At 38.9% G+C, this 17,400-nt stretch overlaps 1 protein-coding gene across 1 annotated transcript in view; it reads right to left on the bottom strand.

Annotated features, from left to right (window-relative positions):
- The window catches only part of USH2A (Usher syndrome 2A (autosomal recessive, mild)), a 589,735-nt gene that overhangs the window by 193,670 nt on the left and 378,665 nt on the right, over nucleotides 1-17,400 (bottom strand). The window contains 2 exon segments of the mRNA XM_004685238.1: nucleotides 5,296-5,438; nucleotides 5,990-6,140. Coding sequence (XP_004685295.1) covers nucleotides 5,296-5,438; nucleotides 5,990-6,140 — 294 coding nt within the window.

A 17,400-nucleotide genomic window follows, 5' to 3' on the forward strand; every position in this document is an offset into this window, starting at 1 on the left:
AAGCTAGGAAGAGGGTTTTGACTTTCAGAATTGAGTTATATTATTTTTCACTGGATAGCCATGGATTTTCCTGAAAGCTTGGGACAGAAGTTAAAGTGTTCACGTGGGCTTTCATGAAGGAATGAAAAAGTCCTAAAAGACAAGAGACTCCTCATTTGTTAGAGTCTCACCCAATATTCCCAAAGGGACTCAAGGGCCTCCGAAGAAATGGAAGCAGAGAGATGGAACTTTTCAAAGGATTCTCTTTTGGTCACTTTTAGCTTTTGATCTTAGGGTGTAAAATTAATAATACATATTAGCTTTTCAATGTGGAAATGTCAGCATTTGGTGGGTGGAAGCTAGAAAACAGTATATGTAAGGACATACAGAGCCATTTGCTCTCAAATCAGGAGATGAAATAATTTACTTTTCATCATGCATCTTTCTGTTAACTAGGTATCTGCATCCTGCATCATTGTTTGAAAAGACAGACATGCCAGTATTTAAAGTAACTGGGGAAAATATTTGGAAAGGAGGACACAAAATAATCAGGCAACACTACTGAAACTTATAATTCACATCTTTCATTAAATAAGATCAAATCTGATATAATTATGCTAGAACTTCACACAAATAGAAAGAAAAATCCTCTTTTTCCCTCATATTCAACACTCTTAAGATGCAGGTTGAGATTTGAAATTTTGAGACACACTGATAAAAAGATGTTTGCCAGGTATTAATAGTTTTACATTTTTAAATACTCCTAAGGGCACAAGTACTCTTACTAAATGATTTGGAAAATCCTGCTTTAGAATTATCTTGATCAATTCATTGACTTTCATACCACATTCTTATTTCCGTTCCCTGTCACAAGGACTGTGGCTATTTTACTCTTATTGCAGAATGGGAACAAGAAAAAGGCTTTCCTTTTGAAATCCTCTTTTTATGTATCCTCCCTTCTCTCCCCACCAAGATTTTGAATTAGCCCCTAGTTCTGGGCTAGCAGAGGTCTCTCTGATTACAACATTCATTATACTAGCCAAGTCACCAAAGTTGAAACAAAGTCAGCAGGCTCTGGCTCCAAGGCAAAAAGGGAGGATAACTTTTGGGGTTTCCTTTCCTGACATTTGCTCTCCTCTTCTCCACCATGGACCACGGGCAGAGCACCCTGCTATCTGCTCCTTCAGCAATTCCTTTTTTTGCTATTTTCTACTGAATGGAAGGAAGTCAACTTGGGACTTGACATTTAAATGCGCTCTAAATAGAAATGGTTTCTTTTCCCTCTCTTGGTCTTCTCTGGCTTTCCAAACACCCTCTATTGAGAAAAACACCCTTTCCCTTGCTGTTGCTTTCACTGAAGTTCCAGCTCTGTGTTCTCGCCTGGGGTTCTCCCCCTATTGTAAAGGGGAGGCCTCCAGAACAGAGTTGTGTCTCTTTCGGCCTCTGGTAAGAGGCAGTTTCAAATTAAGGTTTGCCTGTATTCATGGATGTAGCTACTCTTGGTAGCCAGTACTTGCGTGAACAGCTTTTGAGTACCTGCTCTGAACAGATCTCCCAAGCCCTGGAAATACAGAGATAAATGGGTTAGAGCTTGAGGGTTTGAGAAGTTATATTTCAGAGGGGGCTAAATATAGCCCACATGAAAGGACAACCCAAACTTTCAAGGCGGTCATAAGAAGACTTCACAGAGGGGTGACATTTGAGTTGGGACTTGATGAATGAGTAGCACATCAACAGAAGAAGAAAAGTGTCCTGATAAAGATGGATTTAATTAACATCCTGTCTTGCTTGGAAGGGAACCTCTTTTCTTCTGTACATGACTACCACAATCTGTAAGATGAATGAAGGTGGGAAAATATTTACAAATAATAGAGGGGAAAGGGAAGCAGAAACCAAAGACCAGGATAATTTCCCTGACTACTTCATTCTTTGTTCATAGTGCAATTGTAAGTGTGAAAAAAAAAAAAATAGAAAGCCTAATATAGTGCGTAACAATCTTAGTATGTTAGAGGTACTTATAAAACTGAGGTTTTATATCTTTAGCCTTTCCAGGCAAAATTCATGGACCTTCAGTGTTAGCAAAATACTTATCTGCAGAATAAACTACCCTAAGCCACAAGTTTTATTTTAAGATGCCTCTTAGATGAGCAGTTAAAATTCCTACTCTGAAATTTTTAACTACAAATTTGGAAAGATGTCCATATTTTTAAAGGTTTTAAAAATACGTGATATGTAAATGGTCTGCCCGATAATCAATTTGGGTTTATTTGTTTATCTATTTAGGAGACAATTTCACTTGCTTTGGGCTGACACATTTTGCACTACTTGTGATACCACACTTTTGTTTTAAATAACTGAGGGGTGATAGTCTATGCTATCATTACCTGAAAAACCTTGAGGGAAACAGATTGTCTCAGTTTTATTGGTCTAGGGAATCACAACTTCACAGTAAAGTGAGTTATTTCATATTTTACACAGGGCAGGATTTTAGGCAAAAGAGCATGTCTACATTTGAGCTGAAGTTGGAAGAAAAACTTCCAGCCAACTACAAGTCCTATATGTATGTGATGTCCAGAAACAATTGCCAACACATGAGAGAGAAGCAGAAGGAGCAATACTATAATCAGGAGCGAGGGTTGTTTCTAGCCTAAGGCATCAAAAATTTCAGCTGTGAGGCAAGTATTTTGATCCTGTTAATCACATGTCCCCAAGCCTAATACAATCTTCATGCATGTTTGCAATATGCAGACACGCGTTAGGTTATTGGGCTACCAGGAGAATGTAAAAAAAAAAAAAAAGTCATGTGTTGTTTGTATTTATCTGGTTGCAAATTGTTGAACACTACACTGACCAAGTCTGCTGGAACAAACATCTTTTATTAACACACATTTAACAGGATTTAAAATATTCATAGGAAATGTGCATTATTATTATTTGGCATCAGCATGCTAGATTTTTAAAAATGCATGGAACTGGATATTGGTAGCACACTGAAGTAAATGACAAATTATTTGAAAGGAAAATCTATTAAAATTCCTTATAGCCCCTTTCTCTGCCCGCGAGAACTTCTCTTTACACTCAAGCATGTTTCTCTGGCTGAAATTTGTAGCTCATTTCCTGACTCAGATACCTTTTCTAACTTCAGCAGTGTCACAGGCTTGATGGAAATCACAGGCTTGCTCGATCACATGAGAAATCCCCTTAGTGAGGAGCTATCAGTACCAGGAAGTTTGGGGGCCATACTGATGTGAAAGGTACCTACTGAAGGGGTGAAATTTACATGCGAGTGCGAGTGACTTCTCTGTTTCATTCTGTAAGATGATACGTAACATTTCTACATTGGAAATTGTGCGTGGGCAAAAAGAGGTGCTGGCAAAGATCAAGTATGAAGTGCAATTCTGGCACGGAGCTGTCAGCATGGGTGGTTTCAGGAGGAATGCTTTGAAGCCTTGACAGAAAAACTGCTTGTGCCCAATGCCAATCACTCAGTCTTTGTCAACTCAATTGCACATCCTTTCAGAGATGGCATCCATCTCTAGTGACACCCAAAATATAGAGTTCACTGTCATCATGTCTCGGGCTGAGCAAACACTGGTAACTTACCCAAGAAGGGTGAATGACCAGCCTCTGGCTCTCTGCTGATGTGTGTGACTTTGTAGTGTGTGCCGGAAGCAGAGGGAGGAAGAGGTTATCAGTTTCAGGGGAGGGATTTAAATAAAAAATGATGGCTGGGTTTTTTGAGTTAATACCTGCTGTAGAGTCAAGTGTTACTCTTAGTTGAAATGACAGGTTAATGTTATTTACTTCAAATCCAGGCACCCCCAAGTCACAATGATGGCAGGGTCTCTGTGCATGAAAATTCTAATCACATCCACTGGGCTTTGTTTCATGGGGAGATGAGGTGGGATAATTTTGATCAAGAAAGGAACTCTGCTAATTGCTACTTGGCTATATTTCGGACAGTATGTGCAAACTTCTCACCTATAGATAGGAGGTCATAGCCCTCAACCAAAATTTAGGGGAGGTCAACTGTTGTTATTTGTGTATGGGAGGAGAAACTGAAAGTTCCACAAGAACAGACCATTTCCCTCTTCTCCAGCATAGCATAGTCTATGAGACCATCACCCACACAAAGGGTTGACAAATTCTTTTAATTAATCTTTGCATCTAAAAATTTATTTCTGGTGGCTTAATTGTTTGTTTTTTTTTCTTTTCTAAAGTCTATTTTGTATGGAAGCCTTTCAGTCTACACATCTATACACAGCTCGTGACCATAGTGTCAATTCACAGCGTCTGTCATGTTCCTTCTAAGGGGAGCTTAGGTGGGCTGAGTGTTGCTTTAATGCTTTCTGGCTCTTAGATGTTGCTTTTTGTGTTATGCTGAACATGTACTATATCTCATTTTACCCTTGAGAATCAAAAGGACCCGGAGTATCTTTGTAAAGTTCTTGATTTACTCCCAGGAAGTAGTTATCAATTGGGAGAAGTGGATAAAGAATTCTATATTATTGTTCATAGTGTATTTTTTAAAAAAAATATGCTTTAAGGATGTAAATAGTTTTGATTCTATCTCTTATCCTCACTAAAATAACACAATTAAGGGTATTGTAAAAATTAACGAGTCTATTGGATATTTGATTGATATTCTTTCACACACCATGCTTTTGAACTCATATCTAGCCTTCTGAAAGTTACTCTAATCCCCATCAGATTTAGAATCAGAATGGCTCTGGTCTATAGAGCAATATATTCTAAGAAGTCGCTGATGAAAAGACTTGACAAGATAACCCCAAAGAACCTTGCTGTTTAAAGGAGCTGTTCCTTATTCACTCTGGGTATCTTGATTTAATTCCTAATTTTTCTGTTAAAATTATACTTTCATATATATGTTCATATTGAGGTTATCTGTATATAACAAAGTGTAACAGCACTGCATGTATTTTCTATGCAGCCTCCTCAAGAAATAAGGTCCAGATTGCAAACCCTTCAGCCTGCCAGAATTCCTCCAAAGCAGAGAATACTGAACTATTCAGACACAGAGGAGAAGATTGTAACTTCCCTATTGCAGGGTAACACAATGTACCCTAAAGGGTAGAATGGGACCATTTCATCACTTATGTGAGTAACTGCTTCCTGTCTGCAGACCTAACCCTTCAAGCCCACATTTCTTTTTTTCTGGAGAGTCTGACCACAATTGCCCTGGAAAGTATTATCACCAGCAAATGTCAAGAAAACACAGGAGGCTTGTTCTTTTGTTTTGGGAAAACCAAAGAGATTTAAAACTCCTTAATGAAAAGGGTAGTCCAGGCCACTTACTGTCCTCTGTGGTCATGAAGGGGACCTGAGGGCCACTTGCACTGCTGAATCCACTGGAGGCCACCAGCCAGAATTCACACTCTGTGTAGAACTGAAACTCTCTCACTTCATAGCTTACTGTTGCAGAAGGATTAGAAAATAGCCTAATGAGAAATAAATGCTCATTAGGAAGATTTTGATAATTCAATGAAATAATAAATGTGTAAAATCTTATGGCAAAGAATTTTCATAATATGTCAACATATATTTGAGGAATGCAGTTTCTATTACCACATGATTAGTCCTTTAAAATAAGGAGCCTTTGGCTGAGCGTTTGCAATACTGCTTTATAGGAAAGGCAAATTCAAGCAGTAGTCACAATCTAGTCTACTGCTGACACCCTGGCATGTGGAATGTGCAGAATAAGTATTATAATTTTGTAGCCACAATTCACGAAGCATTTTTGGGTTTCAGGTATATACCTGTGTTAAGCAACACATGTGTTTATGAAAAGTTACAGGTGAAGACTTTTACAGAGAAAGAATAGGTGAGTAGATGGGTTAGCCTAGCCCATCACATCTCCTTGGAAGTGGCTTGTTTTTTAAATTTACTTGAACCTTTCAAAAGTAGCCTTTGCAAACTTATTATTCAAAACTTAAGTCTACATGGTCTAACCCTGGTGATAATAGGAGGACGGACAAAGTCGAATGCTCACTGTAGAAATCCTCGGCTGGGGTGGCCAGTCCTCATCTGGAACCGGTTTCTGGGACAGCCAGGGGCGTTGTTGAGAGCTGGTGTAGACCAGACAACCTGAAGACGGGCTGGGGCAGCAGATGAGAGCCTGGGAGGCAGCGTGCCATCTGGAGCTGTCGGGACACGCAGATGAATTAGAGCAGAGAAAACTGTGGCGAACATATGCTGGATGGAATCGAAATGCTCCGTATACTGGAAAAACTGCTCCTCGGGATCACAAACAATGTTAAACATGGTCCATTTAATTTAACATTTTCCTTCCTGAGCTACTATACTTCCTTATTGTTCATTTCAACACAATGACGTAATGCTTCGGTCGTAAGAAGTGGTCCCCCAAACGGAAGAACAACGGAGAGACAATGGCATGCCCAACTGCCCTTCTGCTTATCTAATTGAGAACATGTGAGGGATTTAGTGAAGCAAATATTCAGCTAGCTTCTTTCTTTGCCCAAAAATCAAGCAAAAAACCCCAACAGTGCAGGGATCCAAGTCTCTTACTTGCCCCATCTCTATGGCCCACACCCACCTAATCACAGCATCACCTATGAACACAAGTAGTTTTTTTTGTGTGTGTGTGTGGAAAGGAAGATTTTTTAAAAATTGTACTTTTTTATAATGGTAGACATGATTAGGTGAAAATAGCACATTCCAGTCTTACTTGTCACTTATGAAAATGTAAAATTGAAACATTCTCCCTCATGTGTTTTCTTCATCAACTGCCAAGAATATAAAAATGAAACATCCTCTTTCATGTATTTTCTTCATGAACTGCCACTTCTCTTGGTGACACTGCCCTTATCATGCATGTGGGGATGTGTATGCTGCTTTTTCCCATCTACTGAGTGTCTGGCAAATCTGTCTTTGGCCCAGCATTCCCGGTTCATATAATCCACCAGATAAATCTGTTAGAATTGTACCAGAAAACCTAAAAGAATGACATGAAGTAAACCGTATTGTAGTAAAAAACTGACTACACAACAGTGTTTTGCTTTTCAGTTGAGTGAAGAGTGTCACAAGTAAAAAATAATGGAGTGAAGATATACTAATGTTTCAGCGTCCTGGGCATGCTGAAATGAGGATCACTAAAGGGAGGTGTCAGTTATGGTGGAATCAAGACTTCTGCTCTGTCCATGTTACATTTAATATTTGTAAATACACCTTTAGTTGGGACATCAAGGAAGAAGTTGGCTCTGGATCAATGTGCATGGGTTATCTAAGCTGAGACTTGATGAAGTGAACTAGAGGTGATAAACACTATGAGCATGGTAGAGATCTGAGAATAAAGCCCTGGATTCCATCAACATTCTGAGGTCAGGAAGTTGCATCTGCCATAAAGGATACTTAAAGGAGTGGACAGTGGTAGAAGCGGGAACTGGAAGCCAAGTGAAGAAACACCCCCACCACCGAGGAAGCCCTGGTCATCTGTGTCAACTGTGCTTTGCTTAGGGAAGTAGACTAAGAGTTGCATTTTTTTTTCTTTTCTTTTTTTTTTAAGATTTATTTATTTATTCATACAGAACTAGGGTACAAGCCAGAGATGCGGAGGGTGAGAGGATTCACCAGAGACAGAGCGGGGAGCAGAACAGGCAGATCTTTGAAGTACACTGCTGAGGGGAGCAGTGGGCGGGTCAGGAGAGGTCTGCTGCGCCATGTGGTCACCTCCAGGGCAGGTGGGAATCGAACTCATGCAGAAGTGGCTTTAGCTTCTTAGTGCTGTGCTTTAACCCGCTGCACCACCAGGGAGGGCCAAGAGTTGCAGTTTTTTTTTAGTCAAGTGTGTGTGGCTGGTAACCTTGCTGAGAAAAGATGCAGTGCAGCAATAGGCATGGCAGTCTGTTTAGTGAAAACTGAGAAGGGCATGATCAGGAAGGAAGGGAGTGAGTGAACGTAGCAACCAGAGACAACTCTTGTGAGAGATTTGACTCTGAAAGGGAGTATAAAAAGGGGAAGCATGGAGAGATGCTAAAGTTATCAAAGGGAAGCTTTCTAAAAACTAAAGATGGTGTACCATGTGCATTCTAATTAGAATGATGCAGTAGAGACTGGGGGAAATAATGCAGGCGGATGAGAGGGAACTGCTGGAGTATAGTCCTTGTAGGAGAAAGGCTAGCCAGAGACATGTGAGTTGAATTGAGAGCCAATGCGCATAGGCTGCTGAATGGAACCAGGCATGGCGCCATTATGCAGAAGAGAATGCAGAGTCCAAGGCTGCTATGTATAGAGGTAGGCAGATTTGATGATGGGAATAACAGCAGAGATCTCTCAGTGACTTCAAAGACTTCCTCATGATCAAAATAAAAGCAAAGGCATCAACTAAGTGAACAAGTGTGAGCATGAATTGGATGCTTGAAAAGAGGGGAAATGAAAATAGGGGGTGACTTATTTCTTCCAGTTAGTACAAATGGGACATGACCAGGAGAGGTAAGGAGAATGCTGTCTAGGGCAAGCTATCCAATAAGTAAACTCTGTATCTTGGCTTGAATTCATTCTAAAATCTGTTTAATTGATCGTTTATCTGTGAATGCAAAATAGTTTAAACAGTGATAAGTTATCAGGTATGTAGTCTTCATTTAGTTGGTAACAAATGTGCATTTACAAAAAGAGCCTGGACAGAAGGTATATAACTGCATTGACAATTCAAGTTCTGAGGGAAGATCAGCTCTGATAAGATCAGATTTGATAAGATCATGAAAAGCGTTAACATTTTGAATATAGAGACTAAAACCCTCCAAATGCTCAGGATATGTCTTTAAGAAAGAACAGAGGCGGCTCTCCCTGGTGGCGCAGCGGGTTAAAGCACAGCACTGAGAATCTAAAGCCGCTTCTGCATGAGTTCAATTCCCGCCTGCCCCGGAGGTGACCGCATAGTGGGGCAGACCTCTCCTGACCCGCCCGCTGCTCCCCTCAGCAGTGTACTTCGTTGATCTGCCTGTTCTGTTCCCCACTCTGTCTCTGGTGAAGCCTCTCGCTGCCCCTAAGCCTCTGGCCTGTACCCCAGTTCTGTATGCACAAATAAATAAATCTTTAAAAAAACAAAAGAAAGAAAGAACAGAGGCGTGGGGTCTGCAATAATAAAGTATCCTGGGTTCTCTCCTGAGTGATCACAAAATTACATCACCCATTAAATTGATCTGATTACACAGATTACAAAATAGTTCTAGCAGTATGATCATCTTAAATTATTTACATAAAACATCTCATTCTGTAGTTTATATACATACATACATACATACATACATACATATATATATATGTATGTATATATATATATATATATAGCATTGCATGCTAGAAACCTTTCTTTCCCCTCTGGTTAACCCCTTTTATCTGAGACCTATTCCTTTGAGGCTCCTTAGCACCAAAGCAATAACTAGGAACCAGCCATAATTCCACCCCTGGTTGCTTAACACGAGAGCTGGGTATCCATCACCTTGATATATGGCCTCCAAGATGCTATGTTGCTCAAAAAGCTCCTCTAAAGTTGAATATGACCCTCCTGGGGCAAGCACTCTACAGACAACCTCCTGAATCAACAATCTTGTCCAGTAAATACTAATTCTACATGGCAACTAGATAAAACAGCTACTCCAATCTATAAATTTAAAGGAAGGGAGGGTGTATTTAATAAAAGTTCAAATTGAACTGTTTTTTTTTTCCAAAGGCAAAATCAATATAAAATAGGAAACCATAGATTAAATCACAGGGTAGCCAATGATTAAATCATAGGGTAGCTATTCTATATAGTATGATTTTTTTTAATATATGGTTTTATTAAAATTATAAATTATTCGCACTTGTGGACTGTTCCCTATCAGAAACAAAAGGAACCAAAAGCAAACAAACAAACAAAAAACCAGAACACCCTAACCTTTTGGGCCAGGAGGCCTGTGACTATTAAGGCTAAAAGTGTCAGAAGAGGAAATGTTATGGGGAGAAAATTAATTCAATCTGCTTTCCATACACACCCTTTTCTCAGGACAGCCACCGATCTGTTAAGACAGACGTGTTGTACAGACATGTGCGCATTTCTAAACACTGGAGTCAAACACCACAGTAAGGTGTCAAAGAAGCCTTTGATATTATGTATGAGATTCAAATCTGTAATAAATGATATCAAATCCCACTCTATACAAGCTTCTTTGCTGGGGGCAGGGAAAGGGCAGGCTAGGGAGACCTGGGGATTAGACCATATACTTTACATTCAATGGAGAGATAAGACATGACTCAGTGACTGGAACGTGTGGGTGCAGAGTATAAGAGGTGTGTTTGTGCTCGGAGGGTTTCAGAAGGTGCAGGTGTGACCTCGATCTTGCCTTTTGGAGAAATAGACCCTGAAGGCTCATCACCAGGGCAAGACGTGCACTACCAGTTCTTTTGAGGTATTCATGTCTCCAGTTAAAGCCCGGTGTCTGGAGCTTCCATCAGCTCTGCCCGTGCTCATTCAAACAGATGTGGTAAGTTCCGCTGCCTTCACCTGGAATTGGGCACCAGCCAGTAACAAAGTTGCATTCACTTCAGAGATATTGCTGGCTTCTTCACTGATGTCTCCTTGTTAATATAATATAAGAGAACTATAGCCCTTTATCTCTATGCCTCCTGGCTGCATCACTGAATAGCCTGGCACATATTCAAATTCTTTGGATTACACATTTTCCTCTCATTTTCTGAAATAGCTACATATGAGCAAGGATTTTATATTCTAGTTTCCAGAATGGAAAATTAAAGTTCAGACACATATATGGAGTTGTTGAGTCATAAACAAATTGAAAACAGAAGGCAAGACTCAATTTCCAGTCACTAAACCATATGTCATTAAAAAAGATATTAATTATGAGGGATATGCAGATGTGCTAACAAATGGACAGTCAACCTTGAGCTCAAGGATGTACAAATAGAGCAGCATTAAACAAATAGCGATGAGTAGGTTAAAAGGGATTTAATGCTCACAAAATAGTCTTTCATAATAACTAACTTTTAAAAAACATACGATGCTCTAGGTTCTTTAACATAATTATTTCTAATCCTCAGAATGACACTAAAGATTGTCATACTATCTCTCTGCTGTGCAGATTGAATCTGAGGCTCAGAGAGTTTACATATTTTATCTCAAATCATGAAACTGGTTACAGGCAGAGTGAGGATTTAAGCTGAGACTGTTGAAGTTCAAAGACAGTGCTCCTAATTCCACAGCACAAACAGCATGTGATAGCAGATGAATTATAACAGAGGATAAATATTAAATATATTAAATAAATATAAAAACAAATCTTTTACAGCACGAAGAGATTGATCACTCCCAAGAAAGGTTGGATTTATTTTCTATCCCAAATCAAATTCTTAAATGGTACTTTCTGGTCTTATTTATCATAGCAGGGTCTCTGTCTCATTAAGATCCCACAAGGAATCTTACATTGAACTATTAGTGTGACTTTGCGAGTTCTCAGGAATTGACTGAAATGCAAAATGGAGAGTTTCTAATGTTAGTTAGAGAAATGAATTTAAAAAATTAAGTGCTATCTATCTCTAGGTTATGGAATTGATCTCTGACCAGAGAATGTTTAAACTTAAAGCCTATATGCTAAATTGCTTAAAAATTGACAACTTTAACCTCCCACCAAATAAAATACTGTTGCTTAAAATATCCTGAATGTTTAGATTATAACCAACGATAGGAAGATGGTTGCTTTGCAAATTGTCCCATATTGGACACACTGTATTGTTGGTGAACTCATTCTGATGTAAGAACTATATTCCGTCTACAAAACTGAAGGTGAATGGTGTCTTTTTGCCTCCATCGGGACCTTACACTTGTGAAATGGGTACTTGACATCATTAACAGGGTGCACTCACTGGGTTGTTACATAAATTGGGGCTATCTTATGTAAAGGCTCATGATGGGTCATGCCAACAACTGCACTCTTTAGGGCTTTCTGAGTCACATCACCCTGAGAAGAGGCCATCACCATCATCATGGATAGTGATTTTAAGCATCACTAAATTTCAGGTTAAATATCTGTTTCTTCCACCTAGATCCCCCTGTTACAAAACATTCTCATACCAATACATAAAGAATATACATCATTGGAGTGCCAGAAAACAAGATAAATCATTCATTAATAGACTTTATAATTCTCAACATGACTAATTCTTCAAATAATTTTAAGACATAAAACAAAAAATTTGATGTCTGTAAAAAAAATAAAGGCTGAATGATAAAATGAAAGGTGAGCCATTGTGTTCAAGCATCCAACTTATTTCTCACATGAGAGTGCCAAGAAAAAAAACCAAACAAACAAAAAATGAAATTTGAAGTGTAACTAATCAATACACCATTTTAGACGTTCCTTTAAGAATCTTCCCTTTGTTGGCCCTCCCTGGTGGTGCAACAGGTTAGGATGCAGCACTGCACGCTGGCCTTAGCCTCAGTGCAAGTTCGATCCCCAGCACCGGAGGTGATCACATGGCACGGCAGACTTTTCCTGACCCGGCCACTGCTCCCCTCAGCAGTGTACTTCGTCTGATTCTCTGGTGAATCCTCTCACTGCCCCTGCACCTCTGGCCTGTACCCCAGTTCTGTATGCATAAATAAATCTTTTAAAAAAAAAAAAAGTCGGCCCTCCTTGGTGGCGCAGCGGGTGCAGCACTAAGAAGCTAAAGCCACTTCCGCCTGAGTTCGATTCCCGCCTGCCCCGGAGGTGACCACATGGCGAGGCAGACCTCTCCTGACCCGCCCGCCGCTCCCCTCAGCAGTGTACTTCATCGATTTGCCTGTTCTGTTCCCCACTCTGTCTCTGGTGAAGCCTCTCGCCACCCCTGAGCCTCTGGCCTATACCCCAGTTCTGTATGCACAAATAAATAAATAAAAAAAAAGTCTTCTTTTTACGATTTTGAATTTTTAAGTAACTGTTTAAAGTTCTTATTTTTTCAGTAAGTTTCATTTTATGGAAATTTACAATTAAGAAACAGTGTCTAAAATGAGCTCATTTAATAAGATAACACAGTTTTACAATACAAGAGAATGGCAGTAATTGGATTAAAGTTCTTGAATTCTAAAAATAAAGAAAATACTTTCCACAAACAAATAAGATGTCTCTAAAACAAAGAGGCTAACTTTACATTGACGGAGTTGTCTTATCTCCCTGTTTATAATAAAGTCTATTGTCATAGTTTATCAGCAAACTTCATCCCACAATAAGTGAAATTTAGCTCTAGATACTTCTGATAATCCTAATGTCCCCTGGAGATTTCTAAATATCCATCCAGAACTTTCAGTAAATGTCATTATTCATTTGGCGAGCACAACATTGAGTTCCATGTAGATCTGTCCTGTATTTGTTTCAGAAATTTTTCTCCTTCAGGAGGTAGGATTAGGCCTGGCAGTGAGAGCTTGCTGGGCCCTCCCTGGAGGTGCAGCGGGTTCCAGCACAGCACTAAGACAGAGCTTGGCAAAAATTTTTGAAGGCATTAAAGTTGAGCAAAGTTCAAACTTCTGGTAAAGAGTCCAATGTGATTATATTGAGGGTCTTTAGTAAATTGACAACTTTAAAATTTTGGGTTAATTTTTCCTCCAGAAGTGCCAAATCCTTGCTAATCATTTGTAAAGCTAAAAATACTAAGATTCCAACATGAGCAATATTTCTAATATGCGAGCTACTAAGCTCATTTTTTTATGTGCCACCATTGTTAATCTTCATGACAGTCCTATGTAAAAAGGAAACTGGAGCTTAGATAATATCTCAGTTCATTCTGGCTGTTATAACAAAACATCATTAATTGGATAGATTGTAAGCAGTAGAATTTATTTCTCCATATCTGGAGGCTGGAAGCCTAAGATCAAGACACTGGCAGATTTGATTTCTGGGTGGAGAGGGCTTGCTGGTGCCCATTCTCTGGATCCTCTCTTAGTGGGAGGGGACAAGGGCCTTCTCTGTGGCCTCCTGTATAAGAGCACCAGTGAGCACTAATTTCATTGGTGAGGTCTTCAGCCTCATAACATCACTACCCACAAGGTTCCACCTCTTAATGCCATCACTTAGGGTATTAGGCTTGAACATATGACTTAAGGAGAGCCACAATCACTCAGACTGTGGCAGATAAGTGACTTGTATAAGATCATATGGCTAACAAGTGTTGAACTGCTGCTTGAATCCAGCAACCTGTCTCCAAAACCCAAGCTCCTCCTAACTGTTATGCTAAGCAGTGCCTTTGCTTAACTGATCAGCCAGGATATTGCCTTGCTGCACGGGACACAGGATGGCCTGTCTTCTACTCCCTACCCTCTCTATCTGCCCCACAGTAACCTAACGATTCAAATCACTGTATGAATACTGCTTTGAGGGAGAGAGAAATCTTATTGCTGGGGGGCTTGGTAGGAATGAAAATATTTAAGTATTTAAAAAATGATTGTATTATTTAAATCTTGAGGAGGTTTTAGTAAAGGCTTAGAGAAGTAGTCTGTCTTTCTCAGTCTGTCTCTGTTTTTCATTTCTTCCATGTTCTAATCATCAAGGCATCAGAAAGCTCCCAGAAAATTATCCAGAGAAAAACAGGGAAACAAGATATTTAACAAGGGTTTTAGGCTTGATGGACCCATCAAAAGAAATGGGTCATCACCAAAGTCCTTTCTAGAGAGAGATGATGTGCATAAAATAAAATAAAATAAAATAAAATAAAATAAAATAAGTAAAACACTCATCATCTGGCTCTCAGGAACAAAATCTTTTGCATCATGTCACTGAATAAAGCATGAAATAGAGCAACTTCCACCTTTGGTCAGTCACTGACCCATTTGGGTTTACATTTCTAAAGAAACCCAAAACTTCACAATCATTTCCCTGGCATGAGTACATACCACTGAAAATTGGTTCAAAAATTTGTCAAAAGTTATATGAAGCCCAACTGGAGGATTTCACCTCTCTAGGATAATTATTCTTCATGAAATGAAAAATTGTCCCTGTGTCCACTCAGAATGCTTTAATTAGAATGGAAGAGAAGCAAGGAGATCCCCAGTTACAGTTCATAATAGGAGTTATATAGAAAGGGGTGGCAGAGGTGGGTCAAGGGCACCAGGATAAAAAGACACCAGTGCATACTAATTGCTATTGACCGTTTTGAGAAATAAAAGATTATACTTCACTTTCGCATCCACAGGACCAAGGCAGGAGCCACTGCTACCTTGCTTTGTGGTTTAAGATTAAAGAATTGCTTAAAATTACTTTGTAAGGCAGTTTCAGAGACGGTGTTAACCAGGGAACATCAGACAGAGTAAAGTCATCCTCTGTTAATTTTGAAAGACCCCAAAGCTGTGACTGATGTAGCTCATTGTACTCAGAGAAAATAGGGATTTTGAATTTCATTAGATACATTATTTGTTCAGCTAGAATGTGGAACTGTCACTTTGTCAGACTAATTACAGACCTTGAAGTAGCTGGTCATAATGCCCTGGAGAATTCTTATTTTTACATCTCAAACTACCCACCAAATTTTCTCCTTTTTCCTTATATTTCTAGATGTAAATCCTTTACATAAGACTTTGCTTTTGCCAATTGAATTCCTCTGAATATTCCTGAGTATTTTGTGGTATTCCCATTACTATGAATACCATCATACTTATCCAAATTAATTTTCAGGCAGCATACATGAAATTATTTTTTCCTTGTAAATTCTGATTATTCATGCTTTATATAGGGAACAGCATCAACTAGAAAAAGGAATTTGAAATATAGACAATAAAAATATAAGTGGATTAAATCGATCCTGTTTGTAGTTAAAATGCTTTCCATATACTTCATTTGAAATAATTCTCTGAAGAATGTGACACATGTAAAATTAAAAATTGCAAGGTTAATACACAATTTTAAAAATGAGTACACTGGAGATAAGTCATAGTAAGAGTGTGTCAAGTATTTATCACCTTACTGAAAATTTCCAACAAGAGAGAAAACTTTAAAAAAAAAGACTTCAGTAACTCAGGCTGTGAAGAAAACTCTTGTATTTTTGAATTGGCCTCATTCTTAAGGTGTCTTTAATCTAATTTTCTGAGAACCAATCAAGAACCAACTACGCAGTGATCTTTGAATTGTTGATGAAATTTTAGTCATTTACTGATAGAGGAATGGGAAAGGATTCACTGTAAAAATCATCTTGAAAACAGGACTGGGTGTAGGTACGCTACGCCACCGAGCTGGACCTTTCCCTAGTCTGTCAGGGATACTGGGCCACCGGTCAGCACTGCTAGGACAGTGACAACTGGGGAAAGCAACACTTTGACAGGAAACATGAAGGAAGCTGGAGTGGGAATGACTGAGCAAGAAATGGGGGCAGAGGGCAGACCAGAATGTATCTTCACTGTTGATGGCAAAACTTGAGAGCATTTTGAAACAACATTGTTTTCACGTCCTCTGGGAAAGATGTTTGAAGAGACTACAGCTGAGCACAGAAAAACCCAGGCTGCCCACAATGTCACCAAAGGAGCATTGTTTCAACATCTGGAAGAACACAGGGAGGAAAGCACAATTACAAGAAAAGGAAGACGGAAAATGAGTGGTGGGTGAGTCATGGCTAATGTCACCTAGAGTCCAGCTGATGACAATGTAGAATATAATTTCCACTATCATTTGGGACAGGAATTTGTTTCCAGGATGAACAAATTTAGGTTAATGAACAAATCTCCACATTGCTTTTTTTCACTGTAACTATTTTTTACACAACTATTTCAAAGCATTGGCTTCATTATCTTTTTGTTTATAAAAATTTATGTTTGTGCTAAAAACTAGAATTGGATCCAATGTTCAAGTTACTCAACTAATAACTTCATCTAGTCTTACAACATTCAGATTGTGCCATTCATAGTAGCTACATCCATTCCCTAGGTCTATTGTGAAACAGTATCTGGTCTTGTCACCATCAAGCAAAAACAGAAATTACTGTATGTTTTATTAAAAACCTATTTCTCTCTCTCTCTTTCTTTTACCCCAAAGGTTTAACCCTCAACACCCCCATTAATTTCACATTCTTTTATTAAGAGAAAATAATAATCAACAGGACTTAAAACTGCTGAAAGGCTTCTAAGAACAAATTCCACCTCATGAATAGTAAAGTTGGAGTAAAAATTTGAGAGAAAAAGTGATTCTCATTTGACCACAATTAAGTATACAATTAAGAATATAATTGATATTTGTTTCTGGTAATTTAGACATGCACTTGTGATCAAGTGTAGCATATGGGAATTAATACCAGGGAATTTTGTCAGTTCAGGAGTTTGGATGTGGGGGAATTCACAAGTCAAAATAAAATGTACTACATTTTTCAAATTTATGTATACCTATTAGAACACTCATTTTTGAAGAATAGCATCACAATCAAAACAAAGCT

Source organism: Condylura cristata, unplaced genomic scaffold (assembly GCF_000260355.1).
Source record: "Condylura cristata isolate star-nosed mole 26May11 unplaced genomic scaffold, ConCri1.0 scaffold00018, whole genome shotgun sequence".
Taxonomy (NCBI): domain Eukaryota; kingdom Metazoa; phylum Chordata; class Mammalia; order Eulipotyphla; family Talpidae; genus Condylura; species Condylura cristata.